Source organism: Myxine glutinosa, chromosome 1 (genome assembly GCF_964187855.1).
Source record: "Myxine glutinosa chromosome 1, kmMyxGlut1.1, whole genome shotgun sequence".
Classification (NCBI taxonomy): Eukaryota; Metazoa; Chordata; class Myxini; order Myxiniformes; family Myxinidae; genus Myxine; species Myxine glutinosa.
Window position 1 is genome coordinate 341,407,950 of NC_136261.1, and position 20,842 is coordinate 341,428,791.

At 44.7% G+C, this 20,842-nt stretch overlaps 1 protein-coding gene and 1 long non-coding RNA gene across 7 annotated transcripts in view; one reads left to right on the top strand and one right to left on the bottom strand.

Annotated features, from left to right (window-relative positions):
• The window catches only part of LOC137412771 (neutral amino acid transporter 9), a 195,871-nt gene extending 178,292 nt beyond the window's left edge, over window positions 1–17,579 (top strand). For all 6 annotated transcript variants that reach the window (XM_068098106.2, XM_068098093.2, XM_068098114.2 and 3 more), the window contains 4 exons: window positions 7,267–7,380; window positions 7,713–7,861; window positions 15,181–15,270; window positions 16,967–17,579. In XM_068098106.2, the coding sequence (XP_067954207.1) occupies window positions 7,267–7,380; window positions 7,713–7,861; window positions 15,181–15,270; window positions 16,967–17,132 (519 nt within the window). In that variant the 3' untranslated portion in view covers window positions 17,133–17,579. The remainder of the gene's footprint in view (window positions 1–7,266; window positions 7,381–7,712; window positions 7,862–15,180; window positions 15,271–16,966) is intronic.
• Window positions 1–20,842, bottom strand: part of LOC144889486 (uncharacterized) — a 497,490-nt gene that overhangs the window by 302,485 nt on the left and 174,163 nt on the right. The window lies entirely within an intron of this gene.

The window sequence follows — 20,842 nt, forward strand, 5'->3', positions numbered from 1 at the left end:
GGCGATCGGATATCGGTGGGAGAGATAGACAGGGTAGGATCGACCCAGGACCTCGGGGAAATGTATGTGGAGGAAAGGGAGGAGGAGAAAAATAGCAATGGGGTTGCGGAGGTTTCAGACGCACAAAATGGCGCTCTCGCGCACGTGGTTGAGGGGGCCACGGTCGCGGAACCAATGAGCGCGGCCCAAATACAAGCCTTCATGGCCCAATTCATGGTGGAAATGCAGAAAAAAAACGACAGTATGGTACAAATGCAGGCGTCCCTCAACCTGCAGAGTGAGCAAATGAGGGCTCAGGGTGAGCGATTGGAGGGCCAAATGGGGGTAATGGGGAACCGGATGGATGCTCAGGGTGAGCGATTGGGAAACCAAATGGGGGTAATGAGGGACGAAGCGAGGGGTACCGGTGAGGGGTTAGACAAGAAATTTGGGAAGTTAGACAATAATTTTGAGGAGTTAGACAAGAAATTTGGGAAGTTAGACAATAATTTTGAGGGGTTAGACAACGGGATAAAAGAGGTGAAAAATGGGTTAATGGGGTTAGAAAATAGGATGGAGGACAAATTGCGGGAAATAGGGGAACAATCTGCCCGGGAAATCAAACGAATGGGGAACCAGATAGAGGAGGTGCAAATCGGGTTAGAAAGTAAACTGGATGCTCAGAGGGATGAATTGGGACAGATGAGGGTGGCATCTACAAAAGAGATGGAGGAAATACGACGAGGGGTAAGTGAGGAGGTTTCGGGGCTGCGCGAGGAGGTAAAGCGAGGTGAGAAGCGTATGGAGAAAGAGGTGAGAAATAATACGGCTAGGTTACAAGGGGGAATAGAAGATCTGACGGAGGAGGTGGAACAGCTGACGGAGGGACAAAAAGAACTAGTGGAGCAGGTTCAAAAGAACACTGCGGTACTAGGAGGGTTAAAGGCGACACAAAAAGAAATTAAAAACGAATTAATAGCGACACAGAGGCAATGTCAGATGGTACGTGAGGAACTGACAATGAGGGTGGACGAGGTGACAGAGATAATGGAGACAAAGGACCGGCAGGTGAGGATGCACATAGAGACGGTCACGGTAGCCTTAGAGGACGAACTTGAGGAGACGCACCGGGGAATAAAAGAGGTGAAGCGAAAATTAGAGGAAGTGGAAGAAGAGGTGAGTGAAATTAAGAAGGGACGGACAGAAACTAAAAGAGAAATCCAGGAGGAGGTGATGGAATATGTGCAAGGTCGGTGCTCAACTCATAATGTGATGCTCACTAACCAAATAAAGAGTTTGCAGGTGGCAAAGGAGGTGCGGAGACGAGGTACGGAGGTGAGTGGCAATGTATATGATGTGAGGAAAGCTTCAGTCGGCTTGGGGGTTGATTTAGACCCGGGTGTTCGTGAAAGGCCGTTGGTGAAGTGTGCGACAGGTCTGGTGTGCGAAAAAAGAGGTGTGCGAGAATGTCCGACCATGGGGTGTGTGAGGAAAAAGTGCACGCCGAGGAGTGAGTGTACCGTCAAGAGTGAGTTGGTCGAAGCGCGTGTGCGAGGGGGTACATGGAAGCGCGGTGTGGTGAGTGTTACAGAGGAAGTAACGAGAGAGTGTACACCTGTGGTGAGTGTTACAGAGGATGTAACGAGAAAATGCACACCTGTGGTGAGGGTTACGGAGGAAGTAACGAAAAAGTGTGCGCAAGAGGATGCGCGAGAAAGGTGTGTAACGGACGGGTGAATGGGGAAAGCGCATGCTGTCAAGAGTAAAGGAGAATGCACGCCTGTGGTGAGTGTTACAGAGGATGTAACGGGAGAGTGTGTGCGAGAAAGGTGTGTAACGGACGGGTGCATGAGGAGAGAGCGTGCTGTCGAGAGTAAGGGTGAGTGCGTGACCGAGAGTGGAGGTGAGAGTAGTGAGAGTGACACGGAGCGTGAGTTGGTTGTGACAGGTGAGCGAGGATGTACACCTGGAATGGAAGGATGCACACCTGGAATGGTAGAGCGTGTGTGGGAATGCACACTTGAGTTGGTCGTGAGGCACGTGGTTGGGTGTGCGGGTGAGAGCACACCTGTGGTTGTCACAGAGGAGGTGACCGAGGAGGGGGCGCGAAGAGGTGTGTTGGTGAGGTGTGCGAGCGACGAATGTGTGCCAAGGTGTTCGGTGGTCAGGTGTGTGACCAAGTCGGTGAGCGGAATGAGTGTACCGAGGTGCGTAAGGAAAGGTACGAGGAGCATGGGAACAGCTGGAGGTATGAGCAAGAAAGGGGTAGCGTATGCTTGTAACCATGCAGGTGAGGCATCGACGGTAACCGGGTTAGAGGTTAGAACGACTTATAGCCGAATCGGGCCCTCGGTGCGCGTCGGGCAGCTTCGCGTGCCGCGAGGACCAGCGGGGATCCGAACCACGGCGGTTTCGAAAGAACCGCCGTACGCGATCCACGCTGTGCCTCGCTTGGAACGGCCGCGTCCGGGCGCCACTAGGCGGAGCGGGCAGCCCGATAGGAAGGGTCGTCATGGCGACCACTTTCTATTGAGACGTGCCGGCAGGTCGAGATCGGGACATTGGATGGCTCCACGCCGAGGTGGTGCGTGGGATCTCGGCCCGGTTAAGCCCCCGTCCCTGCACCGAGTGCCGGACCCATCCAGCCGCCGGCACAAAACAACCCGCGTTCATTGCTTGGCTGTACGAAGCCGGGCTGTAGATGTGAATTGGCGCACCGAGAGGATGTAATAAGTAGACGGGTGATGAGGATAGTGTTTTGGCCACGAAATTAGAAAAAGGCGAAATTTGATGATTGGTACGATGATTGGCAGAATTTTTGATTGGTTGGATTTAGGTGTGCGAAATTGATAGTAGGACCTCCCCAATGTGGTGGGATGGCAAATCCACCATCCCTCACAGGCGGTGTGGGGGCAAATGCGCGATAGCTTATGGGGTTGATGGCAGTGAAAACTAGCCCGGGTGGATTAGGTTATATTGTGTGTAGGGATCTAGCGAAGATGACATTAGGTAACGTTAAGTTTAGTTAGTGACTGATACCTGTAGTGGGGACGCAGGTAGTTTAGTGTGGATGATAATGACGTGGGAGCGCAATAGTTTAAAGGGACGACTGGGAAGCGCAAGTTTCAGAGGGGAGTAGTTAGCTGAGATGATGCCGTGTGATTGAAGATTGAACAGGGGTGATTGAACAGGTGTGATTGCACAGGTGTGCAACTGAACAGGTGTGTGGAGCAGTGTATGAGGGAGTAGTGGTGATTGCGTGTTGTGTTGACCAAATGGTCCAGGAAGAAAGGAGGGTGCAGGTGGCACCAGGTGTGAGGGCACAGGTGTGCAACAACAGGTGTATGTGGCTGTGTGGAATAAATGGTAGTGTGGAATATCTGGAGTATTGGAATGGATGGTCGTGGAGTGAGTATGGTGGAAATTGTGGAGTGGAGTGGATGGTGCGAAGGTGTGAATGGGGGAAGAGTGGACCCCCATCACGGATACCCGGGGCGGGTAGTGTAAGTGTTAGGTAGAGGGTACAGGTAAATTGTGGTTGGATATTGGCATCTGTGGTGCGGGTGAAAGAATGGTCTTTGGATGGGTGCATTAGTGTTGTGGAAATGGCTGGGCGTGTAGCCTGTTAGTGTGAGTAGTTGGTTGGGCACTCCACCACTGTGAGGATGTCGGCCAGGTGAGGCTGCAGGTGGGCTCTGGGAGCCGGCAGTTGTGGATGGGGCCCGAGGATCCGGAGGACGGACCCGGGTAGCCCAGTGCCAGATGGCTTCAAGGGGTGACAGAGCCAGGAGAGGGCCTTCCCCAGTTAGTTAGGTTAGGGTGAGGAGCTAGGTAAGCTCGGGTGGCAACTGCAGTGGTGGAGGTGTGCAGGTGGGTAGACCTGCTGGGAGAGCTACACGTCGCAGCCCAGAAATTGTGCGAAGGCACCGGGAGAGGAATCGGGGGAGTGAGACCCCAAATTGAGAAGCACCACAGTTTGGTCAATGGGAATTGGTTTTTAGAACCCATAGTGTAAGTTGGCCAATGGATTGGCAGGGAGAGACCCCGGGTTGTGTAAAGTGTGTTAATGTCATTTAGAAAGTAGTTAGGATGAAGTCTCCTCGCACCATCTGCATCCACTCACCTGAGGTGACAGGTACTCCACACCATGCCATGTTTTATTATTTTTCATTAATGCAAATGTTTGGATTGTGAGACGCATCATGACGTGGGTGTGACATTGTGCGTAATTCCATCTCTTCCTCCTTATGAGGATTGATGATGAATTGGTGATGGCAAATATTGAAGTCGAGGGATTGTGGAGACGAATTTGGTATAGGGGAAATATGGGGAAGACGTGACAGTAGTGACGAATTTGTAAATGGGTAGATTTTGTAAATATGGGGTAAGGGCAAGGGTAGTGTAGGTGACAGGGGGGTGACGTACGGTAGGGACGAGTTTTTCTCACTTCGCTCTCCGTACGCACTTCACCCTGCATTGCCTTTATTGACGTGTACCCTTGTGACCTTACCCCTCGCTGAATTGTCTTCCCCCCTTTTGTCTCCCACTTGAGGACCTGTGCGCCATTGGGTGTCGAGGGGAGCGTGCGTGAGGTGGCCATTGTGCGCACGAGATTCCCAGAACCAGCATGCATTGCGTTGATGTACCACTTTATGGACCGCTGTTCTGCGGCCAAGTACCACTTGATGGACCCCAGGTTCTGGGGTAGGGCACCTCTGTTGGAGACCGGCCATAGTGGCCAGGGAATCTTGCTTGCGGACCTCGGTAAGGTGGCACCTATGCCAAACAGGTGGACCACCCTTAGTTGGCCCCTGAGGCCCTAAATAAAAACGAACACAAGTTGTGCTTTTTATATTTCCAAGTAGGCCGCATGAAGCCAGAAGACGTCGGGAAGAACATCGGCCCAGCAGAGAAAGAGAAGACCACCACCAGTTGTTTTGTTGTGTTTATTAAGAACCATGGTGACTGTGCACCGAGTGGTGCTTTTGGTGCGTTGTGGTGCTTTTGGTGCTTTGTGGTGCTTTTGGTGCTTTGTGGTGCTTTTGGGTGCTTTGGTGGTATTGGTACTGGTGCATCGATGCAATGCGTGCTGTCTCCTCCCTCCCAACAGGAATTTCTCTTTCTTGTTCCCTAAAAAAAAAACAAAAAAAAACACAGGTCCTGGGTTGCGTTGTAAATAAGAAATCACGTCATTGTAAATAATGCTCCCCACCGTAAATGTATAGTTTGAGAATAATTCCATAATTCGGTTAGCTGTGGGCTTGAGTCTGTTAGACAGGGTGCAATGCAATAGGGGGACATACTTATTTGTGTTTTAAGATTGTCACACTCAGGGTCAGGTTAATTGTAGAGGGAATTACACCTACGTGTCACACTAAGTTAAAGTTTTGTAGGCCCGAGTCCGGGCCTGAAGAAAGGAGGGTGCAGTGTAACGGTTTTGAGAAGTGTAACGGTTTTTTTGAGAAGGTAACGGTTTTTGAGAAGTGTAACAATTTTGGAGGAAGTGTAACGAATGTAAAAAGTATGGTTTTGTTATGTGTAACATCCTCGTAATGTAAATAATGGTCGCAGCCGTCCTCCTAGTTAATTCCATGAAACTTACACGCAGGCCACGATATATCTTTTTAAATAGTGTATTTCCTTATTCTATGTAGGCTAAATATGTGTTTCCCACTAGATTGACGTTGCATTGTATCAAACAAAATAAGCGTAGGCCCTTCCAATTTCCCCAATCATCTCCGCTCTCCAAAGTTCCTTTCAAAAGGGTGCGAGTGGTGTTCAATCCCGCAAGCCGCCATTGCCCATGTGCTAATCTCGGAGAAGAAAGGCGTGTCTCCACCTCGTCATAGAGGGGAGGAGTGAGCCAACCCCACTTGGCCAATCAGCACCGCGGTGAGCGACCCGGTAGGCATGCCCTCGCAGCCAGCGGCTTGATTCCACCCGGGGTAATAAAAGTGACTGTAAGGGACTGCTTCACCAGATGACCTGGGAGATGAGCGAAGAGGCGACACCAAGAGGAGCGGTGAGCGGTGAAATGCGAAACGCTCCAAGCCAAAGAGGAGAGGTACTCGGAAAGGAAACCAGCTAAGGAGAGACGCGCTGAAAGGAGGGAGACGGCTCCACCAGAAGGAGAGGAGCAGGTGTGCCCGAGCCAGCGTGTGACGTCTAGAGCATCGGCAGCGGATACGCGACGGAGGGTTTTCCCGCCAAAAACCGCGAGGAATTGAGAGCTGCTGCCTCCGACCCTGCCTCCCTCTCCAGCAATCCACCTCAAGCCACATACCTGCCTGCAATATCCCCCGTGTAAGTGTGAACGTCGTCTGTCCTACTCGTTGTCTTGGGGTTAAGTAAAATGAATAGTTTAAGCTAACGATGCACTGTGTGACTGCTTCTTCCATCCATTGCTGTAAATAATTTTGGTCGCTCTTTCTTTTTGCTTGTGTGTGTATAATAAATCTGTTCTTCCTCCGTACTCTGTCTTCTTCTCTTTTCCTTCTCTTTCGGTCGCTTTAGAGGTTTCCCGATTGAATATCTGCGGTGCGATCTGGTCAACGTCGGGTGGAATCGGGTTCTAATCGGGGAGTAACTGTTCGGATGCGGTAATACGAACCGCTCGGTAAAATAACATCTAAAACCGCGTCTGTAACAATATATTGGTTGTACAATTGATTACTATTGTTGTTATACTGTTATTCTTTTGTGATCTTAATACAATATTTGTTTGTTGGTAACAATTGGTGTGGCTTCACCATTGATCTTTGACATACAGAATAACACATCTTTCTGCCGTGACTCCTCTCGGGGCTCGGAGGTACACCGTGACCGGGGTTTGGGGAGGAGCACGTAACAGTCTTTCTGATAAAAATGTACTTTTATTACCCTCTTTTATTACTTATTTATTTATTACTTATTACTTATATTACCCTTTATTACATCTGATTGACTTGAAATTTGAAGAGCATTTTCTTTCCAGGTCACTGAATTCAACCAACAATTATTTTTGAGGGCAAAAGGTCAACATAGGCCAAATTTCTAAAATCGTCAAATTTTATCCCATTGACTTTAAATTTGAAGAGATTTACATATTTGGTCATTCAATTCAACCACCGACTATTTTTGAGGTCATAATTGTTTTAGCGCTTTTGCAAGTATCGTGCTATGCACACCGTCTTTCTTGTTTGTCTGTCTGTCCATACACAATTTTTCTAATAACAATATGAACTGAGATTGTGAAGTTAACGCAACTGCCCACTGAAGGGTCTAATATGTGCTCTTCCTTGGGGTTAGGTTCGAGACCTCATGATTGCCTACATCCTCGTGGGTTCGACATATCTCTACGTTGGCTGCCTTGTCTTTGCCTCATTCCCAGTGAATCCTTTTTCAAAGTCCTGCATTGAACAGGTTTCTTATTTGAGCCAATAGACATCTTGAAACTGCATGAAATGTTTACTTGTGAAAGTTGAATATTTAAGGAAGTTGCTTAAATGCCAAATTGTTTTTGATCATGTGGTTGTTAAATAAAATTAGGCCTGTCTTTATTAAATGGCACCTGAAATGAAAACTCAGTACCACATACCCCAAAAGTTATTGTATGATCATCCAGAGATCAACATTTTAATTGACCAACATTGTTTCTATAAAATGGTAATACATTGTATTACAGTACTGCACATAGATTTCGCTTGAGGTTCACATTCACCAATATTTTGTACATCTTTCTACCCTTATGTTAGAACTTCCTGGACAACTTCCCAGCTGATGACGTCTCAACCTTCATTGCTCGAGTTTGTTTGTTGTTCCAGCTCATGACAGTATATCCACTGCTAGCATTTTTTATCAGAGTTCAGCTCTTCACGCAGCTATTTGGGAAGAGTTACCCAAGGTGAGTGCTTTGCAGACAGAGCATGGCCCCAAATAATACACAGTCCTTTGAAAGGGATGAAAGGAAAAAGGATGAAAGGGATTAAGTTAGATATCCAACCTGCAGTTAGTGGTTGTGCGTGGACATTTACAATCGCTTGGTGCTTTTCAAGGAGATTAGGCCACCTTCAGCCATATTGCACGATATTAATGCTTTGCCAGCCTTTGAGTGCCACCTCCCAGGGCCTTTGAGTGCCACCACCCAGGGCCTTTGAGTGCCACCACCCAGGGCCTTTGAGTGCCACCACTCAGGGCCTTTGAGTGCCACCACCCAGCGCCTTTGAGTGCCACCACCCAGGGCCTTTGAGTGCCACCACCCAGGGCCTTTGAGTGCCACCACCCAGGGCCTTTGAGTGCCACCACTCAGGTCCTTTGAGTGCCACCACTCAGGTCCTTTGAGTGCCAACACCCAGCGCCTTTGAGTGCCACCACCGAGGGCCTTTGAGTGCCACCACCCAGGGCCTTTGAGTGCCACCACTCAGGGCCTTTGATTGCCACAACCCAGCGCCTTTGAGTGCCACCACCCAGGGCTTTTGAGTGCCACCACCCAGGGCCTTTGAGTGCCACCACCCAGGGCCTTTGAGTGCCACCACCCAGGGCCTTTGAGTGCCACCACCCAGGGCCTTTGAGTGCCACCACTCAGGGCCTTTGAGTGCCACCACCCAGCGCCTTTAAGTGCCACCACCCAGGGCCTTTGAGTGCCACCACCCAGGGCCTTTGAGTACCACCACCCAGGGCCTTTGAGTGCCACCACCCAGGGCCTTTGAGTACCACCACCCAGGGCCTTTGAGTGCCACCACGCAGGGCTAATGTTTCACAAAATTACAATTAATCACAATGTGAGAATGGAGGTGAATTTGATTGGCTTTGTCAGCAAATTGTTGAAGGTGACTCGATATCTAATATCGCTTTCTACATACAAAGGGGAAAGTTGCATTTTCCATTATCATCACAGGTGGAAAGGTCAACCTCGGCCAAATCTACTAGACAGAGTGGCCTGGAGGTACACACTCATGTGCTTCTTATTCGTAATAACCCCGTGCACGGGAAGTGAAAAGCGTGGTTAAGCAATTGGGTCACTTCTGTCTGTCTGTCTGTCTGTCTGTCTGTCCTGTCTACAAACGTTGGTTTATCATCGAGGGACCACCTAATTTCAATTGAATGTTATATTTTGAACACAAATCGGAAAATGAATCAGAAAAACAAAGCGGTAGTTTTGCACTGAACTTGTAGTAAGGGCATTTTATGAGATATTTCATAAATCTGTTAACTAAATTGTTACCAAAAAATTTCTTCACCAATATGTTTGTAAAGGTGTGTAATAACATGTGTTAAAATGTTGAAGTTCAACTCCCGTGGGAAACCCAGAAAAAAAGCTGTTGAATTCGGGTACCGAAAAATTATTTTCGAGAATTTTTATTTTTTTTAATCGGCCCTTAAGTAACTTATGAGGGGTCAAATAAGGGTTTTTCATGATTCTGAGTTGATTGTTAACATTTATATTTTCACTTTTACATTTACACACAAAGTAGCTTTTATTTCACATACATATATAATACTCAAGAGTTATTTCTCATTCACAATGTCAGAAGTTTCAACAGTCATTGTCTATGGATCAACTGGATCACATCTAGTAGTCCAGAATCTTCCATGATGTTACCCATTGATCCAAGATAAGACTTCAGCAGGTGAAAACCACCCAACCTTGGAATGACGGGTAGATTTGCCTGCTTTATTATATTCACAGCCTTCAGCCAAATCGGAAGATCAAAGGTCACTATAGCGACCCCAGCGCGCCGTATGCACTCTTTCAGAGTGGTGAAGATGGTGTTGAGGTCATTAGGGTCTCCTTTAATAACTGGGAGGAACTCGATCTGTGTGCTCTGCTTTGCATCATTAGCATGGATTCTCTTCATCCAGCCATTCCAGTTGGAGTGTGGGAACTCAGGATCGTTGGCTTTGATCACCCACCCCGCTGCCCAGAGTGTGTCACCTGGAGTGAGGAGTGGCTGATCATGAGCCAGGGAGGAGGAAAGCTCAGCGAGGGGGAGAAACATGATCGCGTTCGTTCCTATCTGTTTCCTGTTCGTAAATGGAATAATCTTTACTTCAGTTCCTCTCAGGATCTTAGCTTTGTCGAGTGCCTTCAACTTCACCCGGGGGAAAGCTGCTGTTGTCTGTGGATCTGGCAAAGGTGGTGCCGGAGAGGTGACTTCGATCCAACCCATTGAGTGAAAGGGAGTGTTTCCGTGAATAGAGACAATGTTTAAATCTATATTGTCTCCAACAAACTGAGTGACTGCATTGTTTGTTTCCCCAACCTCCATAAAGACCACCTGATCATTACTTGACAATTCACTTTCACTGGCTGGCACTTTGGCTGTCATCACTGATTGATCCTCAAGCGCAGCATCAACCGCAACCTCATCATTGATCTGTTCATCGGTTTCCTCCACAATGGTGTCAAGAGTGCCAGAAGTATCTGGAACATCATCTCCACTCCTACTATTAAGGAAGCAGTATTTGTAGTTTTGTGTCTCCGTGTAAGACTCAGTGTATCCCAGCCGGTGGAACTTGTTGAGCATCCATTTTGACCCAAATCTATGATCAAGTTGTATGGCAAGCCCCATTTGGTGTGGCAATACTCCAGACCGAGGTCGACAGGCCTTAATAAAATTCTGCCCCCAAACGGCAACTCTTTCGTCTGTCTTGACAATCGGTCTCAAGAACATCTGAAGGCTTGCAGGAACAAGTGTCAGCTGACTATCGATGTCAGTCATACTGTGTGTGGTGGGGTATGACTTTGGACCTAAATCAATCAAGGCAATATCATTGGATATGAACTTGAGTGCCGTCTTTATGATCTGAGTCTTCTCATCTCCATGGTCAAGATTAGCATGATGCGCTCGCAGAATATTGTCGGTGCCATCTTTGAGACAGAGTACATCTGCCCTTCTTTCCTGTGTTGTGAAATACAAGGTGTCTTCGTATTTCTCTAGAAGTTTTATCTTTAGCCAATGCTTTGAATAAGAAAGGCTCTTCTCTGGTGACTGATAAAACTCCTGCAGCTTTTCATGGACTTGGTCCATGTTCATTACCCCATGCTCTAATTCTGAGTCTAACCATTCGCAGAATTCAATAAAAACTGCCTCTCGCTCCTCATCAATACTCCTCTGTCCTCTCTTCCTTTTTCCTTCCTCATCAGTCTTGGACAAACTGTCACCTCTCGCAAACATAAGTTTGCATCGCAAATGGTACAGTGTTTCTTCTGCTACCAAGTCGTTGATCCCTTCCAGGCGTCCAGTGACTTCAGTGCCCCAGTCATCCCCGCGACTCCGTGCTGTCTTCAGCAAGCTTGCCTTCAGTGTATCTGCAGTCAAATTATCTGGCACTCTATTTCTTTCTAGCTTGTGCTGGATTATTTTTGTAGAGCTGGGCTGGTTGGTTGCAAAGAATGCATACATCCTTATACAGGAGGTCAACTGACTGTGATCTTCTAGAACTGCAGCCAGTTGATGAACTGAACTCACAAGTAGTGCGTCTTCTCTTCAACTTTGATGACTCTTTCTCTGCCTTTGATGCTTGAGCTGACTTCTTGGTGGTTGCAACAAAGTTGTTGTACAGATCATTTTTACACTTCTGGTGGTACCTCAGTTTTCCTTCCTTTTGAGCCTCCTTCATACGTTCCACAACAGTAACATTTTCGACAGTTTCTGCTTGTTTCAATAAAGTTGAGTATCCCTTTGGAGTTGCCTGTATGAGCCTTTCAGCTGGTGTATCCGAGCGTGCACAGATGAAGCAATTGAGCACAGGTGGAGTAACGTCTTCATCCATATTGCTAGACTCCATGTCCTGCAAAGTAGAAAATGAGATATATTTAGAAATTATTTTTCCACAAAGGAGTGTCTGTGGTGAAATATAAATGTTACCAATCAACTCAGAATCATGAAAAACCCTTATTTGACCCCTCATAAGTTACTTAAGGGCCGATTTAAAAAAATAAAAATTCTCGAAAATAATTTTTCGGTACCCGAATTCAACAGCTTTTTTTCTGGGTTTCCCACGGGAGTTGACCTTCAACATTTTAACACACGTTATTACACACCTTTACAAACATATTGGTGAAGAAATATTTTGGTAACAATTTAGTTAACAGATTTTCATATGTTTCCCTTACTATTGTCCCGATTGCACATGAGCAGAGAGGAGTGATGTCATTTTTAAGCAGTGAAACCGCTTCAATATTTGGCTATGTCCTTCCTTCCATCCATCCATCCAACCATCAAAAACTGAAGAAGAAAAACCTTTCTAACCCACCATGTTTAATTCTAAAGAGTTCTAAAGTGCAATCCTAAAGAGTTCTAAAGTGCAATTCTTGAAGGTTCTAATGTTAATTCTGATGGGTTCTAAAGTGATATTCTAGAGGGCTCTAAAGTGTAATTCTAAAGAGTTCTAAAGTGTAATTCTAGAGGGTTCTAAAGTGATATTCTAGAGGGCTCTAAAGTGTAATTCTAAAGAGTTCTAAAGTGTAATTCTAGAGGGTTCTAAAGTGTAATTCTAGAGGGTTATAAAGGATAATTCTAATGGGTTCTAAAGTGTAATTCTAGAGGGTTCTAAAGTGTAATTCTAGAGGGTTCTAGGTGTAATTCTAGAGGGTTCTGAAGGATAATTCTAGAGGGTTCTGAAGGGTCATTCTAAAGAGTTCTAAGGTATAATTCTAGAGGGTTCAAAAATGTAATTCTAGAGGGTTCTAAAGTGTAATTCTAGAGGGTTCTAAAGGGTAATTGTAGAGGGTTCTGAAGGGTAATTTTAAGGAGTTCCAACCTGTAATTCTAGAGGGTTCTAAATGGTTCTGAAGGGTAATTCTAAAGAGTTCTAGAGGGTTCTGAAGGGTAATGCTGGAGGGTTCTGAAGGGTAATTCTAGAGGGTTCTAACATGTAATTCTAGAGGGTCCTAAAGGGTAATTCTAGAGGGTTCTGAAGGGTAATTCTAAAGAGTTCTAAGGTATAATTCTGGAGGATTCAAAAATGTAATTCTAGAGGGTTCTAAAGGGTAATTGTGGAGGGTTCTGAAGTGTAATTTTAAAGAGTTCCAAAGTGTAATTCTAGAGGGTTCTAAATGGTTCTGAAGGGTAATTCTAAAGAGTTCTAAGGTATAATTCTAGAGGGTTCAAAAATGTAATTCTAGAGGGTTCTAAAGTGTAATTCTAGAGGGTTCTAAAGGGTAATTGTAGAGGGTTCTGAAGGGTAATTTTACAGAGTTCCAAAGTGTAATTCTAGAGGGTTCTAAATAGTTCTGAAGGGTAATTCTAAAGAGTTCTAAGGTATAATTCTAGAGGGTTCAAAAATGTAATTCTAGAGGGTTCTAAAGGGTAATTGTAGAGGGTTCTGAAGGGTAATTCTAAAGAGTTCTAGAGGGTTCTGAAGGGTAATGCTGGAGGGTTCTGAAGGGTAATTCTAGAGGGTTCTAACGTGTAATTCTAGAGGGTTCTAAAGGATCATTCTAGAGGGTTCTAGAGGGTTCTGAAGGGTAATTCTAGAGGGTTCTGAAGGGTAATTCTAAAGAGTTCTAAGGTGTAATTCTGGAGGGTTCTAAAATGTAATTCGAGAGGGTTCTAACGTGTAATTCTAGAGGGTTCTAAAGGGTAATTATAAAGGTTTCTGAAGGGTAATTCTAAAGAGTTCTAGAGGGTTCTGAAAGGTAATTCTAGAGGGTTATAAAGTGTAATTCTAGGGGGTTCTAAAGGGTAATTATAGAGGGTTCTAAAGGGTAATTATAGATGGTTCTAAATTGTAATTCTAGAGGGTTCTCAAGGTTAATTCTAGAGGGTTCTCTCGGGTATTTCTAGAGGGTTATAAAGTGTAATTCTACAAGGTTTTAAAGGGTAATTCTAGAGGGTTCTGAAGGGTAATTCTAGAGGGTTCTGAAGGGTAATTCTAAAGAGTTCTAAGGTGTAATTCTGGAGGGTTCTAAAATGTAATTCGAGAGGGTTCTAACGTGTAATTCTAGAGGGTTCTAAAGGGTAATTATAAAGGTTTCTGAAGGGTAATTCTAAAGAGTTCTAGAGGGTTCTGAAAGGTAATTCTAGAGGGTTATAAAGTGTAATTCTAGGGGGTTCTAAAGGGTAATTCTAGAGGGTTCTAAAGGTTAATTCTAGAGGGTTCTCTAGGGTATTTCTAGAGGGTTATAAAGTGTAATTCTACAAGGTTTTAAAGGGTAATTCGAGAGGGTTCTCTAGGGTATTTCTAGAGGGTTATAAAGTGTAATTCTACAAGGTTTTAAAGGGTAATTGTAGAGGGTTCTGAAGGGTAATTCTAAAGAGTTCTAGAGGGTTCTGAAGGGTAATGCTGGAGGGTTCTGAAGGGTAATTCTAGAGGGTTCTAACGTGTAATTCTAGAGGGTTCTAAAGGATCATTCTAGAGGGTTCTAACGGGTAATTCTAGAGGGTTCTGAAGGGTAATTCTAGAGGGTTCTGAAGGGTAATTCTAAAGAGTTCTAAGGTGTAATTCTGGAGGGTTCTAAAATGTAATTCGAGAGGGTTCTAACGTGTAATTCTAGAGGGTTCTAAAGGGTAATTATAAAGGTTTCTGAAGGGTAATTCTAAAGAGTTCTAGAGGGTTCTGAAAGGTAATTCTAGAGGGTTATAAAGTGTAATTCTAGGGGGTTCTAAAGGGTAATTATAGAGGGTTCTAAAGGGTAATTATAGATGGTTCTAAATTGTAATTCTAGAGGGTTCTCAAGGTTAATTCTAGAGGGTTCTCTCGGGTATTTCTAGAGGGTTATAAAGTGTAATTCTACAAGGTTTTAAAGGGTAATTCTAGAGGGTTCTGAAGGGTAATTCTAGAGGGTTCTGAAGGGTAATTCTAAAGAGTTCTAAGGTGTAATTCTGGAGGGTTCTAAAATGTAATTCGAGAGGGTTCTCTAGGGTATTTCTAGAGGGTTATAAAGTGTAATTCGACAAGGTTTTAAAGGGTAATTCGAGAGGGTTCTAAAGGGTCATTCGAAAGAATTCTAAAGTGCAATTCTAGTGGGTTCTAAAGGGAAATTCTAGTGGTTCTAAAAGGTAATTCTAATCGGTCCTAAAGGGTAATTTCAAAGGGTTTTGGCTAGTATGGCACCACACTCAATCGCCTTTTATTTCTGACACAGGGTATGGTTAATTGAATTATATTAATGTGGTATCGATTCTCTCCCATGATTTGGGTCAATGGAATAATGACAATGTTGATGTATTTGCTGGGATTAGAAGAAAGACTACATCCTAACATGTCTTTGCACAGCTTTTTGCACGTCTTGGTTTTGAACATCATCTTGGTGTCAACGGGTGTCATCATGGCCTCATTTTATCCCAACATTGGCACCATTATACGGTAACTCACACAACACTCATCACAAAGTTTTGCCCTCCACAGCCAATGATGGTATAGTTGGTGTACCCACATGCTGCATATGAAGGAAGAGGGCCTCTCAACAATTTGCTCTCAGTTAAACTGTTTATGTTTATGTGCAAACAATTGTCAACAAATAATGATTCCATTTTATTAATTTCGCTTAGCAAATGTGACTTGGCTTATAGTTTGCATAGACACTAACACCGAGTCATTTTTAGCTACCTGGAACACAGTTCAGGTGAGGTATTAGCATCACGCGTTGTCCGTCAGTCCGTTAGTCCGTAGGTAAACACTCGGATCTTCTTCTCAGAAACGACAGACACAATTTTGATGAAACTTGACCACAAACTTCCTCACCCATGATGCTAAAACGAATAGTCCTATTTTCACCAAACTTTGTAGAACTTCTGAGGACCAAGGCCTCCTGATGCCTTGCAAATCCCATCAAAATGCATATTAAGTAGGTCAATTTAAAGGTCATTATGATATTGGCAACGGGTGTCATCATGGCCACATTTTATCCCAACGTTGGCCACATTATTATTCAGCTGACCACGTTGACAATATCGCTCAGAACTGGCGATGATTCAAAGCCTGGGCCTTGATTAAATTGATGCAGGTAACAACAGGGCCAATGACATGCCTGAAATAAATCGCCTTGGTGCAGATTTTCTCCTGGTGTATAACACAGTGAAAGACGATCAGTTCTTCGGGATCCAACCCTCGATCAGTGATCTCTGCTTTAATCTGTGCAACTCGGCCAGTATTGAAGCCTGCAACTCATGAGGTAATTCGCTACTTGAATTAAAGTTGTTGACTACAGCGTATTAACAAAAGGATTGTGACAGCTCACCAAAACTTCAAATGAACACTCTGCAACGCAGGTGTCTTGTTCAAAATGGCATATTTTCAGCAGCGATGCGCATCTAGCTTTGAGGAAACACAATAGACAGGTGTCTTACATCTACCAGCATGACCGCATCTTGCGATGCTCTTGTATCTGTTCGGACTTGATTAGACATCTGTAACGTTGAAATGTTGAAAATCTGTAACGACCCGCACAGAGCCCCCACTTAACCCTCACTTTGACACTCTTTTAATACAAGGTCTAGGCTTGTGTAAGAGCTTTGACACAGAACAGATCAGGACACAACATAGCAAACAGCAGGGCGGAAGGAGAAAGACGAACGGAGATGGACAACCAGGGGATGCAGGTAACGATGAGTGGTAGGGGAGAAAGCAAGGGATGAACAAGATGGATGCCTAAGCAAAGTTTAAGGCGAAATGGGAGGTGGTTCATCAGGTGTAGAAAGGATCATGATTTTGGATGGGGGATGACTTGAGGTGGTGTTGAACAGCTGTCTTGAAGACCTGGAGGAAAGAGCGAGATTGAGGAGAATATGGAACTTGTATTTGCTGTAAAGGATGAATCACACAGTGACAACAGTATGCCTGATATCTACTAAAAATTGCCATAAAGTGTTCGTCACAGGCTCCAAGTTATACTTTCGTTGCCAAACGTTCATCGATTCCCAGTTAGATTTCAAACATTTCTGTTATGTATCATCTTTTTTTGTAAACAGCTGCCCAATTATGCATTGTATTCTCCTATTCTGGGGTGCCGTTCACCTACGGTAGTAATTTTATCGTGAAATCCACATGTTTATCTCCTCAGGTATTCTGGTGCAATTTGCGGACTAGCTTTTGTTTTCATCTTCCCCTGCCTCATCCACTTGATCCACCAGCGAAGACATGGACGACTCACAGTTTCTTCTGTGATCTTTCACGGCCTGTTTATGTTATTTGGTTTGGCAAATCTCTTTTCACAGTTTTTCATTTAGAACCCAGAAAGCCTGTTGGCATAAAAAAAAAAAGACTTCACCTGCCTGGAATTAGACTATGCACTTTTGTTCAATGTTTTACAAGGTACACTGGGTTGCGTGCATTTCTTGGACAAATGCATTTCAAAGAATGTAAGGTATTTTCCTGGACTTGACATTTAATTATTTGCACAGTTCAACTCGTGGTCAACGAAAGCATTAAGTGCAAATGTGGAGACCACATATAAATTATATATATAAATATATATATATATATATATACAGACCCTAAGTTCCACAGACAAACACTGTCCTCACTTTTTTCCCCAACCGCATTAATCCTCACACCCCCTTTTCCTCCCTACATTTGCCTCTATGTAATAATATGTAAATGGTTCTTAGAGTTTCATGATTCAGAGCATCTTGGAGAGTGTAATGCGATTTGTCCAATAAAATCATTAACGTGTAGCTTTTGCTTGTCCTTTTTTTTTTCCTCTGCGAGAGGGAGATTAATGGAGGAGCAAGGTTCAATTGACAGTGGAGTAATGGAAAAACAATTGGGCACAACAAGAAGTAAATAACGACCAGGAAAATAAAAGAGAAAGGGGAGAAAGCACTGAAATGAGCAAGTACGGGGGTTGGTTAAGCAAGGGTTAATGGCGGTAATGGGTAAGGTCGAGGGAAGACATGAGGTGGTTGTACATTATCTGCTTGAAACACTGGAGGGAAGAATGAGAAAGGACCGCTTACGGAAGGTGCTTCCATAGAAGGGAGAAGTGAGGAACCCTGAAGTCAGCCTGGATTTTGGAAGTTTAACCAGGAGAGTGTTACTTAGGCTTGAAGTTTCTGGGGAGTGTTTCAAGAACAAGAACCGTGCACGCTTGGAGTTTCTGGGGAGTGTCGGAAGACTGACAGTGCAGAGGGAGCTTTGACGAATGAGAGGCGGAAGAAAAGAGAGACTACTGACCTGTCTGTGATGTGAAAACAACAGACCTTCTGCTTTGGCCTCGTCCAGGGAGATTCCAATGATGGTGATAAACAGATTCCAATGATGGTGATAAACTTTAGATTCTACAAAATCCGAGAGAGACAGACGTGCCCATAGGTGAGAGCAATACTCCATTGAGTGACAGACAAATCTGGCCTTGTAGATTGTGAGTAACTCTGCTTTTCCAAATAAATACTTGGATTGACAGAGGCTGCCTAAATTTGCAGCTTTGTAATGCAGCCATTGCCCCAGGGGAGGCAATGGATGATGGTGAGGCCAACATGTTCAGGAGACTGAACTTATTCCAGTGGCTGATCATTGAAATTGGTGGGTTAGTTTAATGATCCTTTTTGAGTGACATGGTGGAACGGTGATATTTTCCAGGATTGAAGAACATGTATATATTTACTAGACCAGCATTGAATTGATTCCAGATCACCAGAGAGACAAGTCTTTGGATGGCGTACTATATGATACAATGTGGTCATCACTCATCTGCAACTAGATGGTATTCATAGAATACTTACCCTGCGCAGTCAACTTGGTGTGAGCCAACTCTTCTGTTTTTGAACGTTTCTTTTTTTTTTTTGATCCAATATAGCTGCCAGATCACGTGAGCGATGACATCATAAACATATATACTCTAATATAATTGTTGCAGAGATCATGCTCAATAAATTTCAAACTGATCAGACTAAGCGTTGTCCCTGTCGAATTATGACGTCATAATTACGGCACCAATGACGTCATTGTTAACAACACTTATTCCCCATATGGAGTTACTTACAATGACCCACGTTTAAATTTATTCCACAAAGCGGTTTTGGAGATGTAGAGGTGCAACGTTTTTCGGTTTTCCAAGATGGTGCCTGTACCACATGACCTATGACGTCATGATTGTCATTAAAATATTCTAAAGGAGGAGGTGCTCCTTTGGTGAAAATTCCATGTCAATCAGACCAACGGTTGCCGAGAAAAAGAATTTTTAAATTTCAGACACGGCACACACTAACTACTGCAGACACGTACGTACGTAACTGAATGCTTAACCACACTTTTCACTTCGAGAGCGCAGGGTAAAAAGGAAGAGAGGGTTTTCCAGAGCATCAGCTTGATTATTTATATAAATGAGGAACAAGACAGGGTCCAAAACACTTCCATGGGGAACTCCAACCTCCACCGAGAGAGGGGAGGAGAGGGTTCCAATTGCCATCAACAGGTTGACTGTGCATTCAGCGGAGGAAGTTAGAAATCCAGGAATGAAGGTGGTCTTGTATGTGGCCAGCAGAGAGGTTTGCAAACAAATCAGAATGCGAGACAGTATTGAATGCCCAAGATATGTCTAAATAGAAGGTCCTGACCTATGGATTTACATTTAGGACCTCTAGCCATTGCTGAGAGAGGAACAGCAGCATGTTCAGAGTTGAGTGACTGGGACGTGGGACAGAATCCAAACTGATGATCAGAGATCGGGTTTTTTTGAGAAAAAAAAGGTAAGACGACATCAGCAGCAATGAGGGATTCCCTGAAATTATCTTGTAATTGGAAGTAAGCTCACTGGTCTGTAGTTGATAGAATCTATTTTTGCACCCTTCTTGTAGAATGGAGTGATGTTTGTTGACTTCCAAGCTGATGGCCAAATGAGAAGAACAGATTGAATATGGCAGACAAAGGGTAAGCAAGAACAACAGAACAGGAATTGAGAACATGGGCACTGATGCCATCTGTGCACATTGCCAAAGCAGGGTTAAGGTCAGACAGAACTTTGTCTATCTTCCCGGATGAGAAGAATATGCTCCAGTAGACAGGAGGTAAGATGGAGACAGAATGGGCTTGGTTGGCTACACAATCGATGGAGGCAAATACAGAGTTGTGACCTTCTGCTTTATCTCATATAGGGTCTGAAATAATTCCCCCTGGGTTGAGGGAGTCGATGGAGGGGAGCAAACATGGGAACCTGACTTGACAATGCACCACCATGACTTGGAAAAAGGAGACTGGGTTAATAGCTCTCCCTTGAGATTCAAAAGATGATGTTTTCTGACTTGTCTCAGGATGGACACACACTTATGACGAGTCTTTTGAGATGAATGAAAATTAGCCTCTTTCGGGTTAGCCTTCAAAGCTGAGAAAGCAACTGCTGACTGCAATTGCCTTCCCACAAGATTCAGTGTACCAGGGTCGAGAGGATGGCTAAGAAATTGTCATCATCATTTTGTGTACGGCCTAAGGCTGCTGGTTTACATCATTGCTGGGAGTGCTGCTGATACAATGCCCCCTGCTGCTTAGGGCAGGTATTTGGAATTTGGCCAGGGTGCGGGTAAATACTCACCTACTCTCCAAAGGACACCATAAAATCTTTAACATCCACCGACTAATGCCAGCAGACGGGACGCCTGTTTAACGTACATCTGAGGGACGGCACAGACACTGATGAATGACCTTGCCTGTGAAACACTGGGATGACAGTTTATAGCTGGGTCGAGATTCGAACACACACTAGACAGCTTAAAAGGTGTTAGGGAGGTGAGTGTTAGACAGCAGGCTGGACAGCTCGGAGGGCAATGGTAAACCACCTAATATAACCCTTGTCAATACAACTATCGGGGACACTTCCACCTGGTGGTGTTGTACCACCCCAACGTAAGTCGGGAACCAAATCTGCCCCATTCTTCCCTGCTGCCTGGATTCGTCAGGCCAGTGTGCTCACAGTCAGTGCCGATCGGTCCCCATGGATCGGCCC